Below are 21,465 nucleotides of genomic sequence, written 5' to 3'. Positions count from 1 at the left end.
ATATTTTGTGCTTTTTTAGATTCTTGGAAATGTTTATTGGAAACAACCCCATCAAGATTATTCACTTACAGCATTATTCTTTGAATTTTACCTTTTAAATGTATATGATGTGACCATTCTAACTTGGAGATCAGTGAGATGCTATTAATCACTATTAAGCAGAGGCTTGCTTAAAACACAATAATGCAAACAAGGTTTCTTGGAGAAAATTTAAAATGATTAATAATCATGTCTTAATCAAAAAAGAGGTTTTTAGAAGAACTATTTATCCACTAATATGTTTATTAAGTTCATACTATTAATACATAGGTTTCTTCCACTTAGTATCTCAGGTCTGCTAAAAGTACACATAACTCTTGTATGTAGCAAAAATGTTATATTAATAAAAAATTCTCTTATTCAAAGTAATCAATGATTCAAACTTGATTTTTCAATTAATTTCACTTGTAAAGTTTTAGTAAGCAAGAGCAAATTAATTCATAGAATTTTTTAATGTTCATACTATATGTGATATGGAGAAAAAATATACAATACATACATTTTATATATATATATATATATATATATATATATATATATATATGACATAATTTTTTTTCTAGGTGTTGATGAATGTGAGGACCACCTATGTGGAAATGGAATATGCAAAAACACAGTTGGATCCCATAACTGTCTCTGCTACCCAGGGTTTGAACTTACTCATAATAATGATAATCTGGGTAAGTACTTAAATCTAAACTTTTTTCTCTTTCCAATTCTTTCAATTGTCAAATGATAAACTAATAAAAAATGAAATTGAGGTAAAAATGAAATTATAAATAAATGTTTTTACATTATATAACTATTATGTTTAGATCAATGACAACCAATCAACAAACCTTTATAAAAGGCTCCTGTATGCTAAGCACTGTGCTAAACTTTGGGGATAACAAAATAGAGGCAAAAACAATATTTGCCTTTAAGAAATTTGAAATTATTGGGGGAGACAACATGCGAAAATCTGCATACAAAGCAAGCTATATTACAGGATAAATAGGGAATAATTAAAAGAAGAGTAATTAGAATGATAATTTTGATATAGGATATAGATAAATAATAACAAAATGATTACACCACTCTCTTCTATCAACTAGGCAATAAATTAAATGAAATAACCTTTCAAAATTGCTATTTTATCAACAATCAATTCAGTCAAAACAGTAGATCATAAGATCATAAAATTAGATTTGGAAGGAACCTCAGAGTGAGTCTTATACATTTTACAGATTTTACAGATTACTCATTTTACAGATGAGGAAACTGAGGCACAAGGAAATTAAGTGACTTGCTCAAGATTGCACAGGTAGGGTCAGAGATGCAATTTGGACTCAGTTCCTTCTTTCATGTCTTTTTTCATTCTTTATCCATTTATTCCTCTACATACAATTGCAACCCTTTTATATAACTGGAGCCAAAGAATACTTTTTCACTATTTCTAATTATTTAAGGAAATTAGTTTCCAAAAAAATTCAAAGTACTGAATACTTTCAGAGCTTAAGAAATTTTGTGTACAGATTGGGAAGAACTTTAGTCTTTATACTTTAACCAGTGAACAACTTATGCTATGCCAAGCATAGTATAAGACAATAGTATTTTTTGTCTAGTGGATTTATTTTTAATACATGTTGCTTTATGAATCATATTAAGAGAAAAAAATCAGAACAAAACTAAAAAACATGAGAGAGATAAAAAACAGAAAAATGAGGTGAATATACCATGTGATGAATTATATTCAATCTCCTTAGTTCTTTTTCTGGAAGTAGATGGCAATTACTGCTCAAAGACTATTAGGATTGCTTTGAATTACTGAATGACTGAGAAGAACCAAGTTTTTCATAGTTGATCACATTCATACAGTTATTGTGTACAAATACTCAGCATCAGTTCATGTATATCTTTTCAGGCCTTTCTAAAATTAGCTTGTTCATCATTTTTTACAGAACAATAATATTCCATTAATACCGCAATTTGTTAAATCATTCCCTGATTGATGGACCTCTACTCATTTTCCAATTCTTTGCTACTACAAAAAGAGCTCTGCTACAAACATTTTGCACATGTGGGTCCTTTACCATCCTTTATGATTTCCTTGGGTTACAGATCCAGTAATAGCACTGCTAGGTCAAAGAGTATGCACACTTTGATAGCCCTTTGGGCTCTCCAGAATGATTGAATCCTTTCACAACTCCACCAACAATGTGTGTACCATTTTTGGTGTACCAGTTTTCCCACATCCCCTCCAACATTTATCATTATCTTTTCCTGTCATCTTTGCCAATCCAAGAGGTATGAGGTAGTACCTCAGAGAAATTTCTATTTTTCTCTATAATCTATAGTGATTTAGAGCATTTTTTTCATATAACTATACATGATTTTAATTTTATTATCTGAAAATTGTCCATAAATTTTGACCAGATAGCAATTGGAGAATGACTTGTATCCTTATAAATTTAGTATATTTTTAATATATTTTGGAAATGAGACCTTTATCAGAAACACTGGCTGTCAAGATTTTCCCCAGTACTGAACTTCCCTTTTAATCTTGTTTTTTTTGGTTTTGTTTATGCAAAAAGTTTTTAATTTAATGTAATCACAATTTTCTACATTGCCTTTTATAATGTTCTCTAATTCTTCTTTAGTCATAAATTCTTCCCTTTTACAAAGATCTGATAGGTAAATTATCCCTTGTTCTCATAATTTGTTTATGGTAGCATCCTTTATGCCCAAATCATAAACCCATTTTGATCCTTATTTTGGTGTGGGGTGTGAGATGTAGGTCTCTCTGCCAAGTTTCTGACATTATTTTCCAATTTCCTCAGCAATTTTTGTCAAATTCTTTTCAGAAGACTAAATTTCAGAAACTAAAGTTGGAGAGTTTATTAAATATTAAATTCTACAGGCCTTCCTTGATTATTGTGTTGTGTGGATCTAATCTATTCCACTGATCCACTACTACTATTTCTTAGCCAGTACCAATGATTTTGATGACTGCTTCTTTGAAATATAATTTTAGATTTGATCATACTAAGCCACTATCATTTATATTTTTTTCATTAATTCTATTCTTTACCTTTTTTGTTCTTCCTGATGAATTTTGTTATTTTTTTCTATTTCTATAAAACAACTTTTTTTGGCAGTTTGATTGGTATAGCACTGAACAAATAGGCCAATTTAGGCAGAATAGTCATTTTTATTATATATCCTTGGGCTTACCCAAGAGCAACGGATACTTTTCCAATTGTTTAGACATGACTTTATTTGTGTGAGAAGTGTTTTGTGATTGTATTCATATAGTTCTTAGGTTTGTCTTGGAAGGCAGATAGACCCCCAACTGTTTTATTTTGTCTACAATAATTTTAAATGAAATTTCTCCTATCTTTAGCTAATGTGATTTGTCAGTAATATATAGAAAGGCTGATGATTTGTATGGGTGTATTTTATAGCCTGAAACTTTGCTAAAGCTATTGTTTCCAGTAGGTTTTTTGGTGATTTCTTAGTATATTTCATCATAACATCTGCAAAGAGTGACAGTTTTATTTTTTCATTGCCTATTCTAATTCCTTTAATTTCTTTTTTCTTTTGCTATTGCTAAAGTTTACATTTCTAGTACAGTGTTGAATATTAGGTAATAATGATCATCCTTCTTTCACAACTCTGATCTTACTGGGAATACATCCAGCTTCTCTCAATTCCATATAATGCTTGCTTATTATTTTATTTTATTTTTATTTATATTTACATATATTTATGTATATAATTTTATTTTTTATTATATTATTTTAAGGAAAGTTACCTTTATTCCTATAATTTCTAGTGTTTTTAGCAGGAACAGGTGCTGTATTTTGTCATAATTTTTTCTACATTTTTTTTTACATTTATTGAAATTATCATATTATTTCTATTGATTTTGTTATTGATAATGGTCAATTATGATAATAGTTTTCCTGATATTGAACCAGCCCTGCAATCCTGGTACAAATCTCGCTTAATCATACTGTATTATTCTACTGATAAATTGCTATAATTTTTTTTGCTAATATTTTATTTAACATTTTTGCATCAATATTTTGTAATTTGTAATTTTCTTTCTCTGTTTTGGCTGTTCCTGATTTAAGTGTCAGTACTATATTTGTGTCATAGAAGGAAATTGGTAGTATTATTTATTTCCCCAAATAGTTTATATAGTATTAGAATTAAATGTTCTTTAAATGTTTAGTAGAATTCACTGATGAATCCATTTTGCCTTGTAGATGTTTTCTTAGGGAGTTCATTAAAGATTTTGATCAATTTTCTTTTTCTTAAACGGGACCAGTAATTTATTTCCTCTAATGTCAAGATGGGTCAATTTATATTTTTGTAAATATTCATCCACTTAAATTAGATTTTCAGACTTGCTGCAATGCAGTTGGAAAATAGCTCCTAATTATTGCCTTAATTTCTTTGTCTTTAGTGGTAAATTTACCTTTTGATTTTTGATGCTGGTGATTTTTTTTTCCCTTTCCCTTTTCTAATCACATTAACTAAAGGTTTATCTATTTTGTTGGTTTTTTTTTTCATAAAAGCAATTTATTCAATAATTTTATTAGTTCCAATTTTATTAATCTCAGCTTTTGAGTTTTAGAATTTCTAATTTGGTATTTAATTAGGGATTTTAATTTGTTCTTTTTCTCGCTTTTTTAGTTGCATTCCCAATCCATTGATCTACTCTTTCTCTATTTTATTCCTGTAGCTATTTAGAGATATAAAATCTTCCCTAAGATCTGCTTTGGCTGCATCCTATAGGTTTTGGTATGTTGTCTTATTATTGTCATTCTCTTGGATGAAATTATGGATTGTTTCAGTGATTTGTTTTTTGACCCACTCATTTTTAAGAATTAGATTATTTAATTTCCAGTTGTTTTTTAGTCTATCTCTCTCTGCCCGTTTATTCAATATAATTTAATTGCATTGTGGTCTGAAAAGGAAGCATTTACTATTTCTGTTTTTCTACATTTGATTGTAAACCTTAATACAATAGTCAATCGTTGTATAGGTTTCATGTACTGCCGAGAAAAAGATGTATTCCTTTTTGTCCCTATTCAATTTTCTCCAGAAGTCTTATCATATCTAGGTTTTCTAGGATTCTATTAACTTCCCTAATTTCTTGTTTATTTTGTGGTTAGATTTGTCTGATTTTAAGAGTGAGGATCCCTACTAGAATAGTTTTGCTATCTATTTCTTCCTGTAACTTGCTTAAAACTTCTGTAGGAATTTGCCTGCTTTACCACTTAGTGCATACACATTTAGTATAAGTAAAGTATATAGTATATAGTAAAGATTTCATTGTTTATAATACTCTTTGTCAAGATGTATTTTCCTTCCTCATCTCTTTTAATAAGATCTATTTTTATTTTTGTTTTATCTGAGATCAGAATTGCCACTCCTATTTTTTTTTTTTACTTCAGTTGAAGCATAATAAATTCTTTTCCTGTTTTTCACCTTTACTTTGCATGTGTCTCTGTGTCAAATGTGTTTCTTGTAAACAATATATTGTAAGATTGTTTTTTTATTTAAATCCACTCTGCTATTCAATTCAGTTCTATGGGAGAGTTCATCACATTCACTTTCACAGTAATGATTACTAGCTCTGTATTTCCCTTCATCCTATTTTTCTCTCTTTCCATCCTGTCCCTGGTCCTGTTTTTTTTTTTTTTTTTTTACTATTCCAACCATTACCTTATTTTCTTACCACCTCTTACCCCTTCTCTTACCTTTTTGCTTGGTGTTTCTGCCCTCCCTTCTATCCTGCCCCTATCTTTTTTTCCTCTTTATCCTCCTACTTTTTATAGGGTTAGAGAAATTTTTATACTCAACTAAATATGTTATTCCCTCTTAGAGCCAAAACGGGATCCCTTTCTCCCTTTTTCCTCCTATGAAATAGATCTTTTGCACCTTTTTATTTGAATTAATTGTCCCATTATATCTCCCTTTCCTCTTTTTCCAGTGCAGATGGTTTTCCACCCTTTAATGTCTTTCTTTGATGCCATCACATCAGAGTTCCTTCACAACCACACCCTCAAATGCTCCTCTTTGTCTGCCCCAGTGACAGTTCTCAAGAGTTACAGATATTGTTTCCCCATCTAGAGATATAAACAGCTTAACCTTTAAGTAACATATATTTCCCCCTATTTGCCTTTCTACTTTTCTCTTGAGTCCTGTATTTGTAGATCAAAATTTCAGTTTAGTTCTGGCTTTGGTTTTTTTTTTTTTTTTAATAGAAATGATTGAAAATCTCTTACTTCATTGAAGCTACATTGTCTCCCCTGAAAAATGATGCTGAGTCTTACTGAACAGTTAATTCTTAGTTGTAATCCTAAGTCCTTTATCTTCCAATATGGTATTCTAGGCCCTCCAATCCTTTATTGTAGAAGCTGCCAAATCTTGGGTAATCCTGGCTGTTGCTCCTTGATATTTGAATTGCCTTTGTCTGGTAGCTTGCAGTATTTTTTCCTTCAGATTGTAGTTTTGGAATTTCACAATAATGTTCTTTGTGATCAATGGATTCTTTCAATGAGTATTCTTGCCTCTGTTTCTAGAGTGTTATGGCAGTTTTTCTTAATGACCTCTTGAAGAATGCTATCTAGCCTCTTTGTTAGTCATGGCCTTCAAGTAGGCCAATAATTTTTTTAAACTGTCTCTTTTGGATCCATTTTCCAGGCCAGCTGTTTTACCAATGAAGTATTTTATATTTTCTTCCATTTTTTCATTCTTTTTAGTTTGTTTGACTGATTCTTGTTGTCTTACCGAGTCATTAGCTTTCATTTGCCCTGTTATAGTTTTTAATGTGGGATTTTCTTCAGTTAGTTTTTGTCTCTTTTCATTTGGTTAATTCCAGTTTTTAAAGAGTTTTCTTTCAATTAATTTTTTCCCTTCCTTTTCAAAGATCTTGACTCTCTCATGCATATCTCTCATTTCTTTTCTCATTTTTTCTTCTACCTCTCTTATTTGTCTTTTAAAGTCTTTTATGAGCACTTTCAAGAAGCCTCTTTAGGTTTGAGATCAATTCATATCATGCCTTGAAATTTCTTCTATGGATAGTTTGCTCTTAACAAAGTTGATGCTTTGGTCTGCCCAGTCACCATAGTGGCTTTCTGTGGTCAATGTTCTTTTTGGTTTCTTTCTCATTTTCTTTTCTTTTGGCATTTCCTCTTTTTTTATTTTTTTATTTTTTTAACTTTTAAGGTGAAGCTCTGCTCCTGTGGTAAAGTTGTCCCAAGTTTCCTGTGCAGCTCTGAGCCTTGATTTTGAGCCCAGGGGCACCTTGTGTTTGCAAGGGGCAGCTTTGTCTGCTCTGTTCGGGAAACAGCTTGGTTTTTCAGTGTTTGCCTTCTAAGCTGGTACTGAGGGCCTGCCCCATTGATGTGCTCTTACAGTCCTGAGGGTCTTAGTTGATGATTTTCTGTGTGTGATAAGACCCTTTCACCAGCTTTCCCACAGTCTACATGAGCTACTCTAAACACCTTTTTCATTCCAGTGCGACTGACCTTTCTTGAAGTTTTTCCAGTCTATCTTGAGTTGGAGAGTGGTTTCATTCCCTCAATACTCTATTCAGAGGCTTGGTTTCATGTGGTTTTTTAGGGAAACTGGAGAGCTCAAGCAGCTTCCTGGCTTTACTCTGGAAGTCGGCAGTCGTAATTTTTGGTCTCTTTTGGACCTATTTCTTCATTTTAAAAAATGATTGAGTATTCCCCCAAGAGCTTTTAACTTGCATGGATTAATCCATCATATTAACCACTTTAGAAAATTAAAGCATTTTGATATTTTTATTTTTTGGGTCAATATTTCTAATTAATTCTGTATTCAAATAACAATATTCTCTTTTCTTCCTGCTATTCTCCCAATTGAAAGAAAGAGAAACAAATCACTTGCAACAAATATGTATAAGTAAGCAAAACACATAATATCTGTCTATGTCCATTTTGGTATTTTTATAAAAATAATTCCTTGAACAACCTTGGGTACCACTCATAGATTCCCCAGATCATGTTTTGAGAACTGTTGATTGAAAGGAAAGAGTTCTGGTTGTGGAATTAGGAAGATCTGAATTCAAATTATGCCTCAGAAACTTATTAGTTAATGTGATTTTTATGCTCTCTGGGCCCCATTTTCTACATTATAATCTCTCTAGTCTTTAGTTTCATCTGTATATCTGTAATCCTTTAATTCATTTCTGTTTGATTTTGAAATACAGGCTGTCCTTATGTTTTAAAATTTAGTATGTTCCTTGATTGTTTTGTTCCCCCCCTCCCCCACCCCAAACCAATTGTATTGGTAGTGGTTAATGGCCCCAAGCTATATAATTATTAAAAAAAAAAGTTGATAAGTTTTCATTTATAATAAAAAATAAATTTTAAAACACTTTTATACAAATTAATATTTCAGCTTTCTTGTATTTTCCAAAGATTGCCAGAGTAAGTCCTTTGTCACCATTACAGCACTTTCTTAGTCTATACTTCTTTTTGTGATATTCAGATTAAATTGAGATTATCATTGATTCTCTAACTTCTGTTCATTAATTCCCTACTGTGCTAGAAAATGTAACCTGGGATGAGGTAGATGGAGGACTTACTTCTCCTTCTTATGACTCTCTATTCTTGGTTGTTCTTTTACTTGTTATATTCCTTTTTCTGTACCTTTTAAAAAATTACATGTTAACAAATACTTAAGAGTATTTTATTCATCTTCCACCAGGTGGTCCATGAATTATAGTTTCTGATATCCATAGTATGATAGGGTGCACTTCTAATAACAATACACTTTTAAAAATTGCTGATTTGGTATCAACTCTCACCTTTGGTGAAAAGCAGAACATGTTAATATTCTTACTTTTCAAATCCACTGTGAATTTAGCAAATCTATAAATTTTATATATAATCCAGAGTATTCTGTGTACTGTCTTTTGTATAGCTAGAGTTCTTTACCAGAGTAAAAGATAATAATTTGTTTTACTGTATATCCAACTGGAAACAGAGTAGTGAAATTTTCATTTTAGAGTATCAAATTAAAATTTTACACATCTTTCCCCCTCTAAAAATAAGATTTATTAAAGAATGAAGGATTCCTCCTTAAGCTTCTAATGCCAGAAATCAATGCTTGCTTTCCTAACTGTAAAATTTTAAGTTGCAGTCATTTTAATGAGTATATTAGCTATACTATGCCATATATTTCAAATTTCTAAATAATTATCCCTAAAAGTTTTTTTGCTCCTGTGAGTTAATTATTCACAAAAGTTATTATATTCTGCTTTCTTACAGATATAGATGAGTGCAGTTCACTTTTTGGACAGATGTGTAGAAATGGACAATACTTTAATGAAATCAGTTCTTTCAAGTGTTTGTGTAATGAAGGATATGAACTTACTCCTGATGGCAAAAATTGTGTTGGTAAGTATTCCAAAACTACTCACTAGAAAGATCCTTCACTTAAAATAAAGAAAATGTCTTTTTTTAAAAAAATGATTCAGAATATATATATATGTGTATATGTGTGTTAGTAGAATTTTTATTTGAATGAATATTTAACAATTGGAAGTATAAATAGATAAATAGTAGATAAATAGATAGATAATTAGAAAAATAGAACAGTATAGTCAAAGCTTGAGGCTACCCTATCTCCAGGAAAAGATATAGAGAAAGTAAGCTAATAAAAGAATCCTAAGACTAAGCATGAAATTTGCTATCTATATGCCTAGAGTTTTTAACTCAAATGACTAATTTGCTATAATTCTGTTAGTATCTTTTTGCAATATCTGTCATATATTTAAAAATCTCTCTTTCTCCCTCTTTTTCTCTTTCTCTCCCTGTCTTCCTCTTTCCCTCTCTTCCTCCCTCAAGATACTAATGGATATGTAACCTTTCTGGGCTCTTGTTCTCCTGGTGCCTGTCAGAACCCGGAAGGATCATTTCGATGCATCTGTCCTCCAGATTATGAAGTAAAAAGTGAAAATTCCATTGGTAAGGCCAATTTTTTTTTCTGATTCTCTGTTCTAAGACTATATGGTATGCACTATAAAGGAAATAAGCTAAAAACCAAAGCAATGGCAAGTTTTAGTTTCAGAGAATAGTGGTGGCATGCGTCATCCTTGCATAAAACCAATAAAATCTTTTAAACTTTCAGGGAAAATTGTATATAGTCTGACTAGAAGAAAGATCACAAAGTTCAAACCATCTCTACTACTACTTTAAGGGGCTATAGGGTGAATTCAGGGAAAATTAGTACCTCTGGTCTCAGGGTTGTCAGGCCCTTTTTCAGCATTGCTTTCCATCTTTGGTGTCTAATTCACCCAACTCTTAACCTGTGTCTTCAAAAAGCTGCAGAATGCACAGAGGCCATATCACAGTAAACTATTTCAACTAACAGGTTAAAACTAGTTGTCTCAAATCCTTTAATGAGCTAAGCGGTATCTATTCCAACCTTACCCTGCCTGAATGGACAGATGAGAATAATTTGTTCCAATAACCATGAAAGCAGCTGCAGGAGGCTCTGTCAGGTATTAAACTTGGTTAGACATCAAAGATACCAAGGTCATCCACTGCATCCTGAGACATCACCTATCATCTTGACTTCCCTTGTCACTGGACTTTGACTCTGGAAGAGAGAGTGAGGCCAATTACTTTGTACAGCTATGTCTCAATTAAATAAATACTTACGTGCAAATCAAGAGGCATCACCTATATCATTTTACACTTATTACCTATTTCAAAATGATATGATAGGCAAATGACAAAGCAACATTTTGAATACATTGTGGATTGTAGTCACAATCATGAACAATCATGCACAATTATCCACATAGGATCATCTCACTGGACTGAAGCAGCAGTGAGATTTGGCAACCTTCTGGTTATCTGACCTGTTTTTTTTTTTTGTTTGTTTGTTTGTTTTGTTTTGTTTTTTTGAAGGACCACACTGCATGCTTCCTGGAATGAGGAAGCAACTAGAAAAGGTGCCATAAAATTTGTCTTCTATACCTATGTAATCCAGGCCTGTTTTACTTTGGCAGGCAGGGATCTCTCCCTGTGGTCAAAACACACAAAAATGCATGAAAACTTTTTCAAAGATAATTCCACTCACTGTTGGTACATGGAATGTGTGCACACATATGGACAATATGAAATCCAATATATTTGAAAGACAAATGATTCCTCTTGTGAGAGAAATCAGTGGGTATTACATCCAAATTGTAGATCAAAGTGAAATAAGGCTGACAAAAGCCAACTTACTTAAGCTAGAGCTGAAGACACGTTTGAGGTAGTCACAAAATATCAACAAGCTACATTAAAAGAGCATCCTAAAGCTGACATTAGAATTTTCACTCAAAACTAATCTAAGCAAGAAGCTTGTAGGCCAACCAAAAAACCCACTTTCTCAGTCATTAATGGAGTAAAACAGGGGTGTGTGCTTGCTCTGATGCTTTTCTGCATGATATTTTCAGCAATGTTGTCACATGCCTTCAATGAGGATGAAAATGGCATCAAGGTCAGCTGCTGCATTGGTCATGAATTAATTAATTTGAAAAGTGACAGTTGGCACATGATTTTTTGTTACTAGATGATTATGCACACAATGTAGCCTCTGATACTGAGATACATCCAGGTGTGGATTAGTTCTCTGCTGCTTGTGCTAATTTTTGGAGCACAGGTGCTTCATTGGTCACTGGTTACAGCAAATGGAGGCCATTCTTGATTTCACTTAAACTATCAGTATATTTTTCAAGGATGTACACATAAATGATTAGATTAATACACAAGTTGCCAGAACTAGCTCAGTACTTGGGAGGCTCTGATGGAAAGTGTGGGAGAGAGGAGATATTAGATATTAGACTGTTTGCCAAACTAAAGATCTAAAGAGTCATTTCACTGACCTCATTGTTGTATGCCTGTGAAACATGGACAGTATCCAGGCACCATGCCAAGAAATTGAATTGCTTTCATTTGAATTGTTTTAGGAAGATTCTTAAGATCATCTAGCAAGATAAAATACCACACAATGTAGTCCTTTCTCCATGTAAACTGTCAAGCATTCAAACTCTGCTACAAAGAGTACTACTCCAATGGGCTGGCCATGTTGCTCAAATGCCAAATGTACATTTGCTTAAAAAAAACTATTTTAGAAGGAACTCAGACAAGGCAAGGACTCACATTGTAGTCAGAAGAAGCATTCAAGGACATACTCTAGTTTTCTCTGAAGAATTTTGGAACTAATTGCATGACATGGGAGATACTAAGACAGGATTGCCCAGAATGGCATGTCCTCATCAAAGAATATGCTGTGTTATAGAAATGAAGCAGAATGGCACTAGCGTAAAAGAAGCATGAGATGTGCAAATTTAAAAATGCAGGTGTTCTTACAGATTATTTGTTCTTGAACTATGGCAAAGTCTTCTGAGCTCATTTTGATTTTATTAGTCAAACACAGGTATCTTAAATCACACATAGTGAAGTTATTTTGACCTTCTTTGAGAACAAACAACAACCTACAGTCCTGTCTTATTTTCCTTCATCTTTAAATTAGAAAATCATCTATTTAATCACCTTTCATTATATCCAAAAACTTTTTTATTTCCAACATTTAGCAAGTCTTGCCATCTGCCTCAGTTTCCCTCACTTCTAAAATAGGTATAATAGTACCCACTTCAAAATGATGGTTGTGAGGATAAAATTAGATAATCTTTATACTTTATATATACAATATCCTAAGTAAATTTTGCTACCTATTTTGTATTTATTCAAAATTTGCTCTTTACAGTTTGTTTTGTCCTGTTATAATAGTATCTCTTTTGCCATTTTTCTCAGGTAGGTTGCTTACTGAGATTGATTAGACCTTTCTCTTTAAATATAATTGAATAGATTTCCAGTTTATATATATATATCATAGGGTTACAGACTTGTAATTTCTCTTCTCTAAAATATAATCGTTCTCTGGGAGCAGATTTCTTGGGGGGCTTCTGGAGGCAGCTTTCCTTTCAGTTCAGAGTAATAATCACCTCAAATGCAGCCAGGTGTTAAAAGTTCAGATCCTTTATTGTCTCCTTCAAAATAGCCCTTGTAGTTGTCTTAGAAGCCTATCTCTCTCCCTAGTTCCAAGAGCTCCTGTTGCTAATCCTTTTGCCTCTGCCAGTTTCAGCCTCCAGCTCTCTCTGAATCCTTTGTTCTGCCCAACTGAATCTTGGCTTCTCAATCTCCCCAAAGTCCCCAGTTGGCTTGTGGGAGCTCCTTATATATGATCTCTTAAAGGTGTGAACTCAAAGGTTGACTCCTCCGAGAGTGGGATTATGGGAGCTGTGACTTGTGAATCTCCTCCACTGAACTTGTGAATCTCCTGGACTTGTAAATCTCCCGACTGAATCCTGATTTGTGAATCTCCCAGAATACCTATCAATTCTATTCTTCCACCTTGTAAGAGTCCTAATATCTCCCGCTTTCTTTTGATTTAGAACATAGGTAGTCATGAAGTCCCTGACTTCTCAAGGAGGTGAGAACCCCAAAAAAGATGATCACATCTTTCCTGATTGCTCAAAAAAAGGAGTGAAAACACATTAAAAAAAAAAAAAAAAAGGTGATCACGCTCTCCCTGATTGCTCAGGAAGGGAGATGAAATCACCAAAGGATACAGGAAATCAAATCAGATTAGTGGGTTTCTGAAGGGGCTCACTTGAAACAGGTATACACAAATCCATCAATATGGGAGGTATTATACATAATTACATAAATTACATAAGCACATAGTAACATAACAAAGGCTAGAAGTGATGTAACAAATGACATGAATCAACATGAGGAATTATACATGTCTATAAGTCCTAGAAATAGTCCAAAAGGAATCTAGTCCATTATTGTCCAATAATTCCTGCAAGTTTTGAAGTCCTGCAATAGTCTCATCAAGAATTTTTCATCTCAAGGAATCCAATGATTCCTCCTGCTGGTTTTCAAGTCCTGTAACAGTTTTTTATCAACTGTGATGATCGTGTATTTTAAAATCAGCTGGAGTCAGGAATTCAGGTTAGAGGAAAATCTTCGATCTTTATTCTTTGTGGAGGTGAAGAAGGGTCGGAGGTGAAGGGGGGGATTGAAGGTGAAGGGGGATCGCAATAGCAATGTGAGCAGCTGTGACAAGAAGCCAGCTAGCAGTCTCTTCCAGCTCCCTCTCTGCCCCTCTGCCTCCACCCATCAAAATTGTCATTTCCTTTTTTTTTTTTTTTTTTAAATAACTTTTATTGACAGAACCAGGCCAGGGTAATTTTTTACAACATTATCCCTTGCACTCACTTCTGTTCTGATTTTTCTCCTTCCTCCCTTCACCCCTGCCCCTAGATGGCAAGCAGTCCTATATATGTTAAATATGTTGCAGTATATCCTAGATACAATATATGTATGCAGAACTGAACAGTTCTCTTGTTGCACAGGGAGAATTGGATTCAGAAGGTAAAAATAACCCGGGAAGAAAAACAAAAATGAAAATAGTTTACATTCATTTCCCAGGGTTCTTTCTTTGGGTGTAGCTGCTTCTGTCCATCATTGATCAATTGAAACTGAGTAGGTCTCTTTGTCAAAGAACTCCACTTCCATCAGAATACATCTTCACACAGTATCATTGTTGGAGTATATAATGATCTCCTGGTTCTGCTCATTTCACTTAGCATCAGTTCATGTAAGTCTCTCCAGGCCTCTCTGTATTCATACTGCTGGTCATTTCTTACAGAACAATAATATTCCATAACACTCATATACCACAATTTACCCAACCATTCTCCAATTGATGGGCATCTATTCAATTTCCAGCTTCTAGCCACTACAAACAGGGCTGCCACAAACATTTTAGCACATACAGGTCCCTTTTCCTTCTTTAGTACAAAATCTTCATTTCCTATACAACACATCAGGACTTGCACAAAGAGTGGGCAGGGGCCATTCTTTCTCCAAGCATATATATTAATAGAGTATGGTCCAATTACTATTTAGCCTCACATTCTTGGAACCTCAGTACATCAACTCAAGCTTAAGCTCATTACAATCAACAATTTTTCATCTCAAGGAATCCAATGATTTCTGATGGTTTTCAAGTCCTGAAACAATCTCATTTTGTGTTAGGGAATCCAAGGATTCCTGCAGATTTTGTTTTTAAGTCTTCTCCTTTGTTTCCAGATTTTTCTCTTTTTCTGTCTCTCTCCAGGTGCTCATTGCTACCCATCTGTTTCCTTCTCCATCTGTAGGAATTCAAGCAAATCCTTTCTTCCAAGCAGTTAACCTAATTCCCTTCTATTTACCACTTTTGGGATTTCTCTCATCATCTGGCAATTACATTGGAGCTGTTTGCACTAGACACTGCCCTATTGGTTTAAGAGGCCTGCATTCTCCCCAGCTGTAATCTCTTTCTGCCATCTGATTACTTTTAGGCTGATTGATCACATCAGAGTCCTGACCTTCTAAAGACTCTCTGGGTATAAACTCAGCTGCCATCATGCCCCATTTGTCTTTTGATTGAGGTCCTGGAGCTGGGCCCCACCTCTCATTTTCCTGGGTCAATCTACAGTCTGAGGCCCAGTAGACGTCTTGGTTGCATTTTGGACATGGGGTTTTGGATTTTCTCTCACCCTGTCTTCTCACTCTATCTCCATATCTACAATGAGCTCTAAGATGTCCTGTTTTTCCACACTGAAAACATCAGTGAGTTTCTCTAGAAGTCCCTTGCCAAGAGGAACCCTGTCTTTCCATGTTCATCATAGTTTGCATGCATAATGCAAAATAATGCATAATAAGCATTTGTGCTCTTCTAAGGGAGCATCTTTGTGTAGTCCCCATATAATTCTTTTGCAAACCTCATTAGCATTTTCGTTAGTCAGATGTCTGGTCATTTTTCTGTCGTTGCATTTTCTCCAATGGTTCTTGTTACAGTTATGTGAAAACGTCCCACAAAATCAGCAAAAGGTTCATTGGGACATTGCTCTATTTTCATGAAGGCTTCCCCTTGATCTTTTCCTGGAAGGAACCCAAAGCTTTTATAGATAGCCACAGTTGTAATCTGCTCATAAGCTGTTATGGGATAATTAATTTGTTCTGAATTCTTTTCATACTGACCTTCATCAGCTGGTTGGTCAAAAGTGATTTGTACATTAACTTCTGTTTGCCTATTTCATCTGGCTTGAATCCTACATAATCCATGATACTCTGAAAGCCACAACAAGTTTTGTCCAAGTTCTAAACATGTTTTTGCTATGGATTTCCAATCACTGGGAGTTAGGATTTCATAAGCTAAACCATCTAGTAACATTTTAACAAGATGATGTAGCCCCATAAAGAGTACTACCTTTTTTCAAATCCTTAATTTTTTCCAAATCAAAAGGAGTGTACCTTCTCCTTTTTGACCTGAAGAGTCAATCTCTTCAATTACAGGGTATGCATTTATAAAATCAGATATATCCTGTCCTTCATTTTTTATCTTAATCAATGCCTTTTGTAATCTTGTCATGGGTTGCTTCATAGGTTCTGAATGTGTTACTGCCTCGCCCCCTCCTCCTTCTCCCTCCACCCATGAAGGGTTAATTGAGGAAAGTGGTTCAGGGGAAATGACCTAATTTCTCCTGCTGTGAAGCATCACGCTTAAATTGTACTTAACTCTCCATTCTTATCTGATTCTTCATCCTTTTCACCTACTTTACTTGGACCCTCTCCCTCCTGCTCTTTCTTCTTTTTTTCTTATTCTAACACTTGTATGATTTCTTAAAGCCAGTTGTATTAAATTGCATGTATAAAGTGTATTTTGGGAAACTGAGTTTGGATTACAATTGTAGTATTCACATAGTTGCTCTCCTTCTTTTTCCATAGAGAACCAAAGAGAGATGTACTGTACAGTTTCTAAAAGTTCAGTGATCTGCTTCCAAATTATAATCAAACGTTGGCTTTTCATAACCCTGGCAATGCTCTCTATATATTTTCCTTGAAGAGAAGGCTATTTTCTAAACATCTGTCTCATTTCAGCTGAAATTCTACTTTAGCTTTTTTAACGAAGTTTCCTTGTTGTACTCACCCTAATTTCTGGGTTGAGAAGACTTTTCCACTGGAATCAGAATCAGAGGCTTTTCCACTGAAATCAGGATTGTGTCTGCCCCACGTTGGGTGCCAAAATGTAGCGTTCTCTTCCCTTAAATATAATGTTCTCTGGGAGCAGGTTTCTTGGGGAGCTTCTAGAGGCAGCCTTAGTTTCAGTTCTATGTAATAATCACCTCAAATGCAGCCAGGAGTTAAAGTTCAGATCCTTTATTGTTTCTTCCAAAATAGTCCAGTTAGTTTTCTTAGAGGCCTATCTCTCTCCTTGGTTCAAAGAGCTCTTGCTGCTAGCTAGTCTTTTGCCTCTGCCAGCTTCAGCCTCTCATCCCTCTGAATCCAAAGCCTCTCAATTCCCCAGAGTGCTCCCAGTGGGGTTGTCCTTTTATATGCTCTTTTAGAGGTGTGAACTCAAAGGTTGACTCCTCCTCTGAGAGTGGGATTTTGGGAGCTGTGACTTGTGAATCTCCTCCACTGAACTTGTGAATCTCCTGGATTTGTGAATCTCCCGACTGAATCCTGACTTGTGAATCTCCTAGAATTTATTAATTCCAGTGACTTAGAACCTGTAACACAGACTGGAACTGAATTTCCCAAGAGAAAACTTTAAAGTGTAAGTCGAGAAAATTTCCCTACCATCTGAGAATTTTCAAGAGCACTAGGAGATTAAAGAATCTATTACAAGATTATACACTATATATCAAAAGCTAAATGTGAACCCAAATTTTCCTGAATTTGAAATCAGTTTTCTATTCATTATGGCTCATTGTGTGTGGCATATGTGTATGTGTGCATGCATATGTTTTGTGTGTTAGCAAACATTTTTGATTTTGAAGCAAGAAGAGTAACTTGAAGAATTGATATAATCCACATTTTAAAGTAAAAATAGCATTTATGTAGAGCATTGAAGTCTGTAAAATACTTCATATAAACTCATTTGATCTTCACAACAAGCCAGCCTTATGAGATAGGTGCTATTATTCTCATTTTATACATGAGGCACAGTAATTTGCCCAGGATTACAAACTATCTTGAGGCTCCAAATGCAGGTTTATCTACTTTGCCATCTCTTTTGTTTGTTTGTCCTTTAGCAATCTTAGGCATTGAATATACTATATTTTAGGAAGCATCAGAAAAGTCACAAAATTAACTTTTTTTTTCCTATTTTATAGATATAAGTGAATGCAATGAAGATCCCAACATCAGCCTTTTTGGCTCTTATACAAATTCTCTAGGGGGTTTCCAATGTGTCTGCCCCACAGGTTTTATATTGTTTGACAATGGACAGAGATGCTTTGGTAAGCCTTGAAATTATGATGGTGTTAATATTGACTTTTTTCCTAACTGCTTAATTCCATAGTAGATTCTTGTTTCCAATATTGCAAAGACATACCTAAACTATACCTACTATACTTATTTTATGCAATTCCTGCCCATGTTTTCAATATATTTTCGATAGAAAATATAGACTAACTGTGTTTCTTCTGATTCTTTTCAAAATCATCTTATTCTTAATATAAAACCAGTTTTTTTGCAATCATATAAATATATATGTGACATATGTATATGCATTATATATATTCATAGAAGCTTATACATATAATGTCTTTCATTACACTACTCTTTTTATTATTATGATTAACCTGATTATTCCCACAATAGAGCTTTTCTTTGCAAAATCCATTGGCCATTAAAATAATTATTATTCTTTTTTGGTCACAATGTTACATAATTTATAGTTATTGTATTAAAAAATACAGGAATAATTGTGTTAAAGAGATGAACTTTTGTGGTAACAAGCAGTTTGGGATTATTGAAAATAGTACATGGTTCCCATAACCCCGCATCCTGGCACTCAACTCTGAGTCTACTAACATTTTTCTAAGATAATCAATGAATTGCAAATCCAGATATATGTCATACTCTAGTCAGTAGCTACTTCTTATCAACTTTATTTTGCCACTGTTAAAGTTTAAACCAAATTCTTTTACTATATTCTGGAGGCTTTATGTTGTTCCAGAGCCTAAAACAATTAGTATGATGGCATCTGTACATAAGAGCATCTAAAATAGGAAATACTTGTTTTGTTTGAGATTTGCACAAAACTACTTTCAAGACTTTGGTGACATTTTAGGACTTCCTCCCAATTTTAAATCTCACTAAATATAAGTATTCAGCAAATCACCAATTTTAAGATCTATGATTTTAATATTCAGATGTTATGCCTAAGCCTTCCAGGTTACCTTTTGGTCTATTGAGTCAAATACTACTTTAAAATTAAGAAATACCTCAAATTTAAGATTTATATTCTGTATATATTTTGAGCATTTGTGTGACTATACATTATTTGCTATAGAGAATCATCTGAAAACATCTTTGCATCAAATATATGCTTAAGATAGGCATAACTCATTTTCATAAAACAATAATTTGTTTTAAAAAAACAAAAAAGCATGTTAGATTTTTTATCCATCACCTTTTATTTATATTTCTTTTGTAACATTTCTTTGTGTTATATCTTGATAATAAACCTCCAGTCATCTCTAAAATTTGTATTAGCTAATTCATCAATTCTTGCTGAGAAAAAAGTGGCAGAGTAAGAAAAGGAATTTTTGTCTTAGCTCCCTAGCACACCCCTTCCACAACAACCTAGAAAAGAAGCCAAAGTAAAACAAAGTTAAAAAAAACTTTTAAAAAAGAAGAGAAATATGAATGTCTCACAGGAAAAAGCAATTGGCTTAGGAAATAATTTAAGAAATATTACATTACCCTAAATCCATGAATGAAAAATAAGAGCTACATATCATATTCTAAGAAATTATTAAGGAAATTTTTAATATTTCTCATCATGATGTCTCTATATAGCTAAAAGGTCCCAGCAAAACAAATAAACAAAAAAACAAACAAACAAACAAAAATGATTAGAATTAGACCCAGGGCAAAGTAGAAATTGGAAGACTATATTGTTTACCTCTTGAAAGAAATCCTAAAATGAAAACTCTAAAAAATACTATAGCCAAAATCCAGAACTCTCCAATCAAGGAGAATATATACCACAAGTAGTCAGAAAAAAAAAAAAACAAATATTATGAGGCTTACTCAGATACACAGATTACCTATTACCAACTCTCTTTATATCTAATTTCCATCTTATGATACATAAGATTTATATGAACTGATCCAGATTGAAATAAATACAACCAAAAGAACAATATACATAACGACTGCAACAATATATAAATGAATAGATTACCATAAGACTCTTTAAATAAATGAAAAACACATTAAGATTAAACATAAAAATAAGCTACTGCCTTTACAGCACTCAAGGATTTGAGGTAAAAATACATGCATTGTAAGTTGTCATTACTGTGTCAGTTTTTATTGTCTTTTGTTAGAAGAGATGGAATATTTTATTTAATTTTTCTTCTAGAAATTATTGTTGTATAAAAACAAAAGCCATCAATAAGATGTATTTTATAATCACTTTTTACTGAGATCCTGATTTTATCTGTGTAGAGAGCTTCCTGTGAAAATATGCTTTATCAAAACAAATTCATGCAACTTTACAGCAAGAAACTGATGGAAGTCAGCTACAAAATAACACCAACAACTTATAAGAAAGGAGTGGCCTAAATGATGAAAATCTATTATCAGAACTTAAATTTAAAAAAATAAGGGAAGAAAATAACAAAAAATCCAAGTGCTGTCCTAGTTTAAAAAAAATGTTTGTATACCTAAAGAAAGGTCTTTAGCATAAAGGGTAGAGATGAAGCCTTTAAAGTATTAAAGTAAGGCATACCTGGGAATTACAGAGAATAAGAAAAATAAAGTCTTCACTTTTTCAGAAAATAACCACATAAACAAGACCCATTATCCTTTGAACTACTGTTTTTAAACAGCTAAGTGACAGGGCAGCTAAGTGACATGGGGCAGCTAGGTGGTACAGTGGATAGAATGCCAGCCTTGAAATCGGGATAATCCGAATTCAAATCTGACCTCAGACACTTAATACTTTTTTGCTGTGTGATACTGGACAAGCTACTTCACCCCAATTCAGCAAAACAAACACAAAATTTCTTGGTTTCTTTTGTTTTTTGGCAAATTAGCTAATTTGGAAACATTTTCATGATTTCATATGTATAATGCATATCATATTTCTTGCCTTCATAATGGGTGAGGGATTGGAGAGAAAAGAGAATTTGGAACTCAAAAATTTTTAGTATTGAAAAAGAAAAAATAAACTAGTGTGAAGATAAAAAATACTGTTTAAATTTTTTGATATTGTACTTTTAAAAATGACCATCGTGGTTCACTTTTATAACTTTGTTAATAGAAAATTTCA

General features: G+C 33.3%; 1 protein-coding gene across 1 annotated transcript in view; it reads left to right on the top strand.

Moving 5' to 3' along the window:
• The window catches only part of LOC127544802 (fibrillin-2-like), a 158,874-nt gene that overhangs the window by 71,974 nt on the left and 65,435 nt on the right, over positions 1–21,465 (top strand). Inside the window, 4 exon segments of the mRNA XM_051971640.1 lie at positions 603–719; positions 9,333–9,461; positions 9,912–10,031; positions 18,293–18,418. Coding sequence (XP_051827600.1) covers positions 603–719; positions 9,333–9,461; positions 9,912–10,031; positions 18,293–18,418 — 492 coding nt within the window.

Source organism: Antechinus flavipes, chromosome 1 (genome assembly GCF_016432865.1).
Source record: "Antechinus flavipes isolate AdamAnt ecotype Samford, QLD, Australia chromosome 1, AdamAnt_v2, whole genome shotgun sequence".
Lineage (NCBI taxonomy): Eukaryota > Metazoa > Chordata > Mammalia > Dasyuromorphia > Dasyuridae > Antechinus > Antechinus flavipes.
Note: the sequence above shows the minus strand (reverse complement) of the source record. Positions and strands in the feature narration are given on the sequence as shown.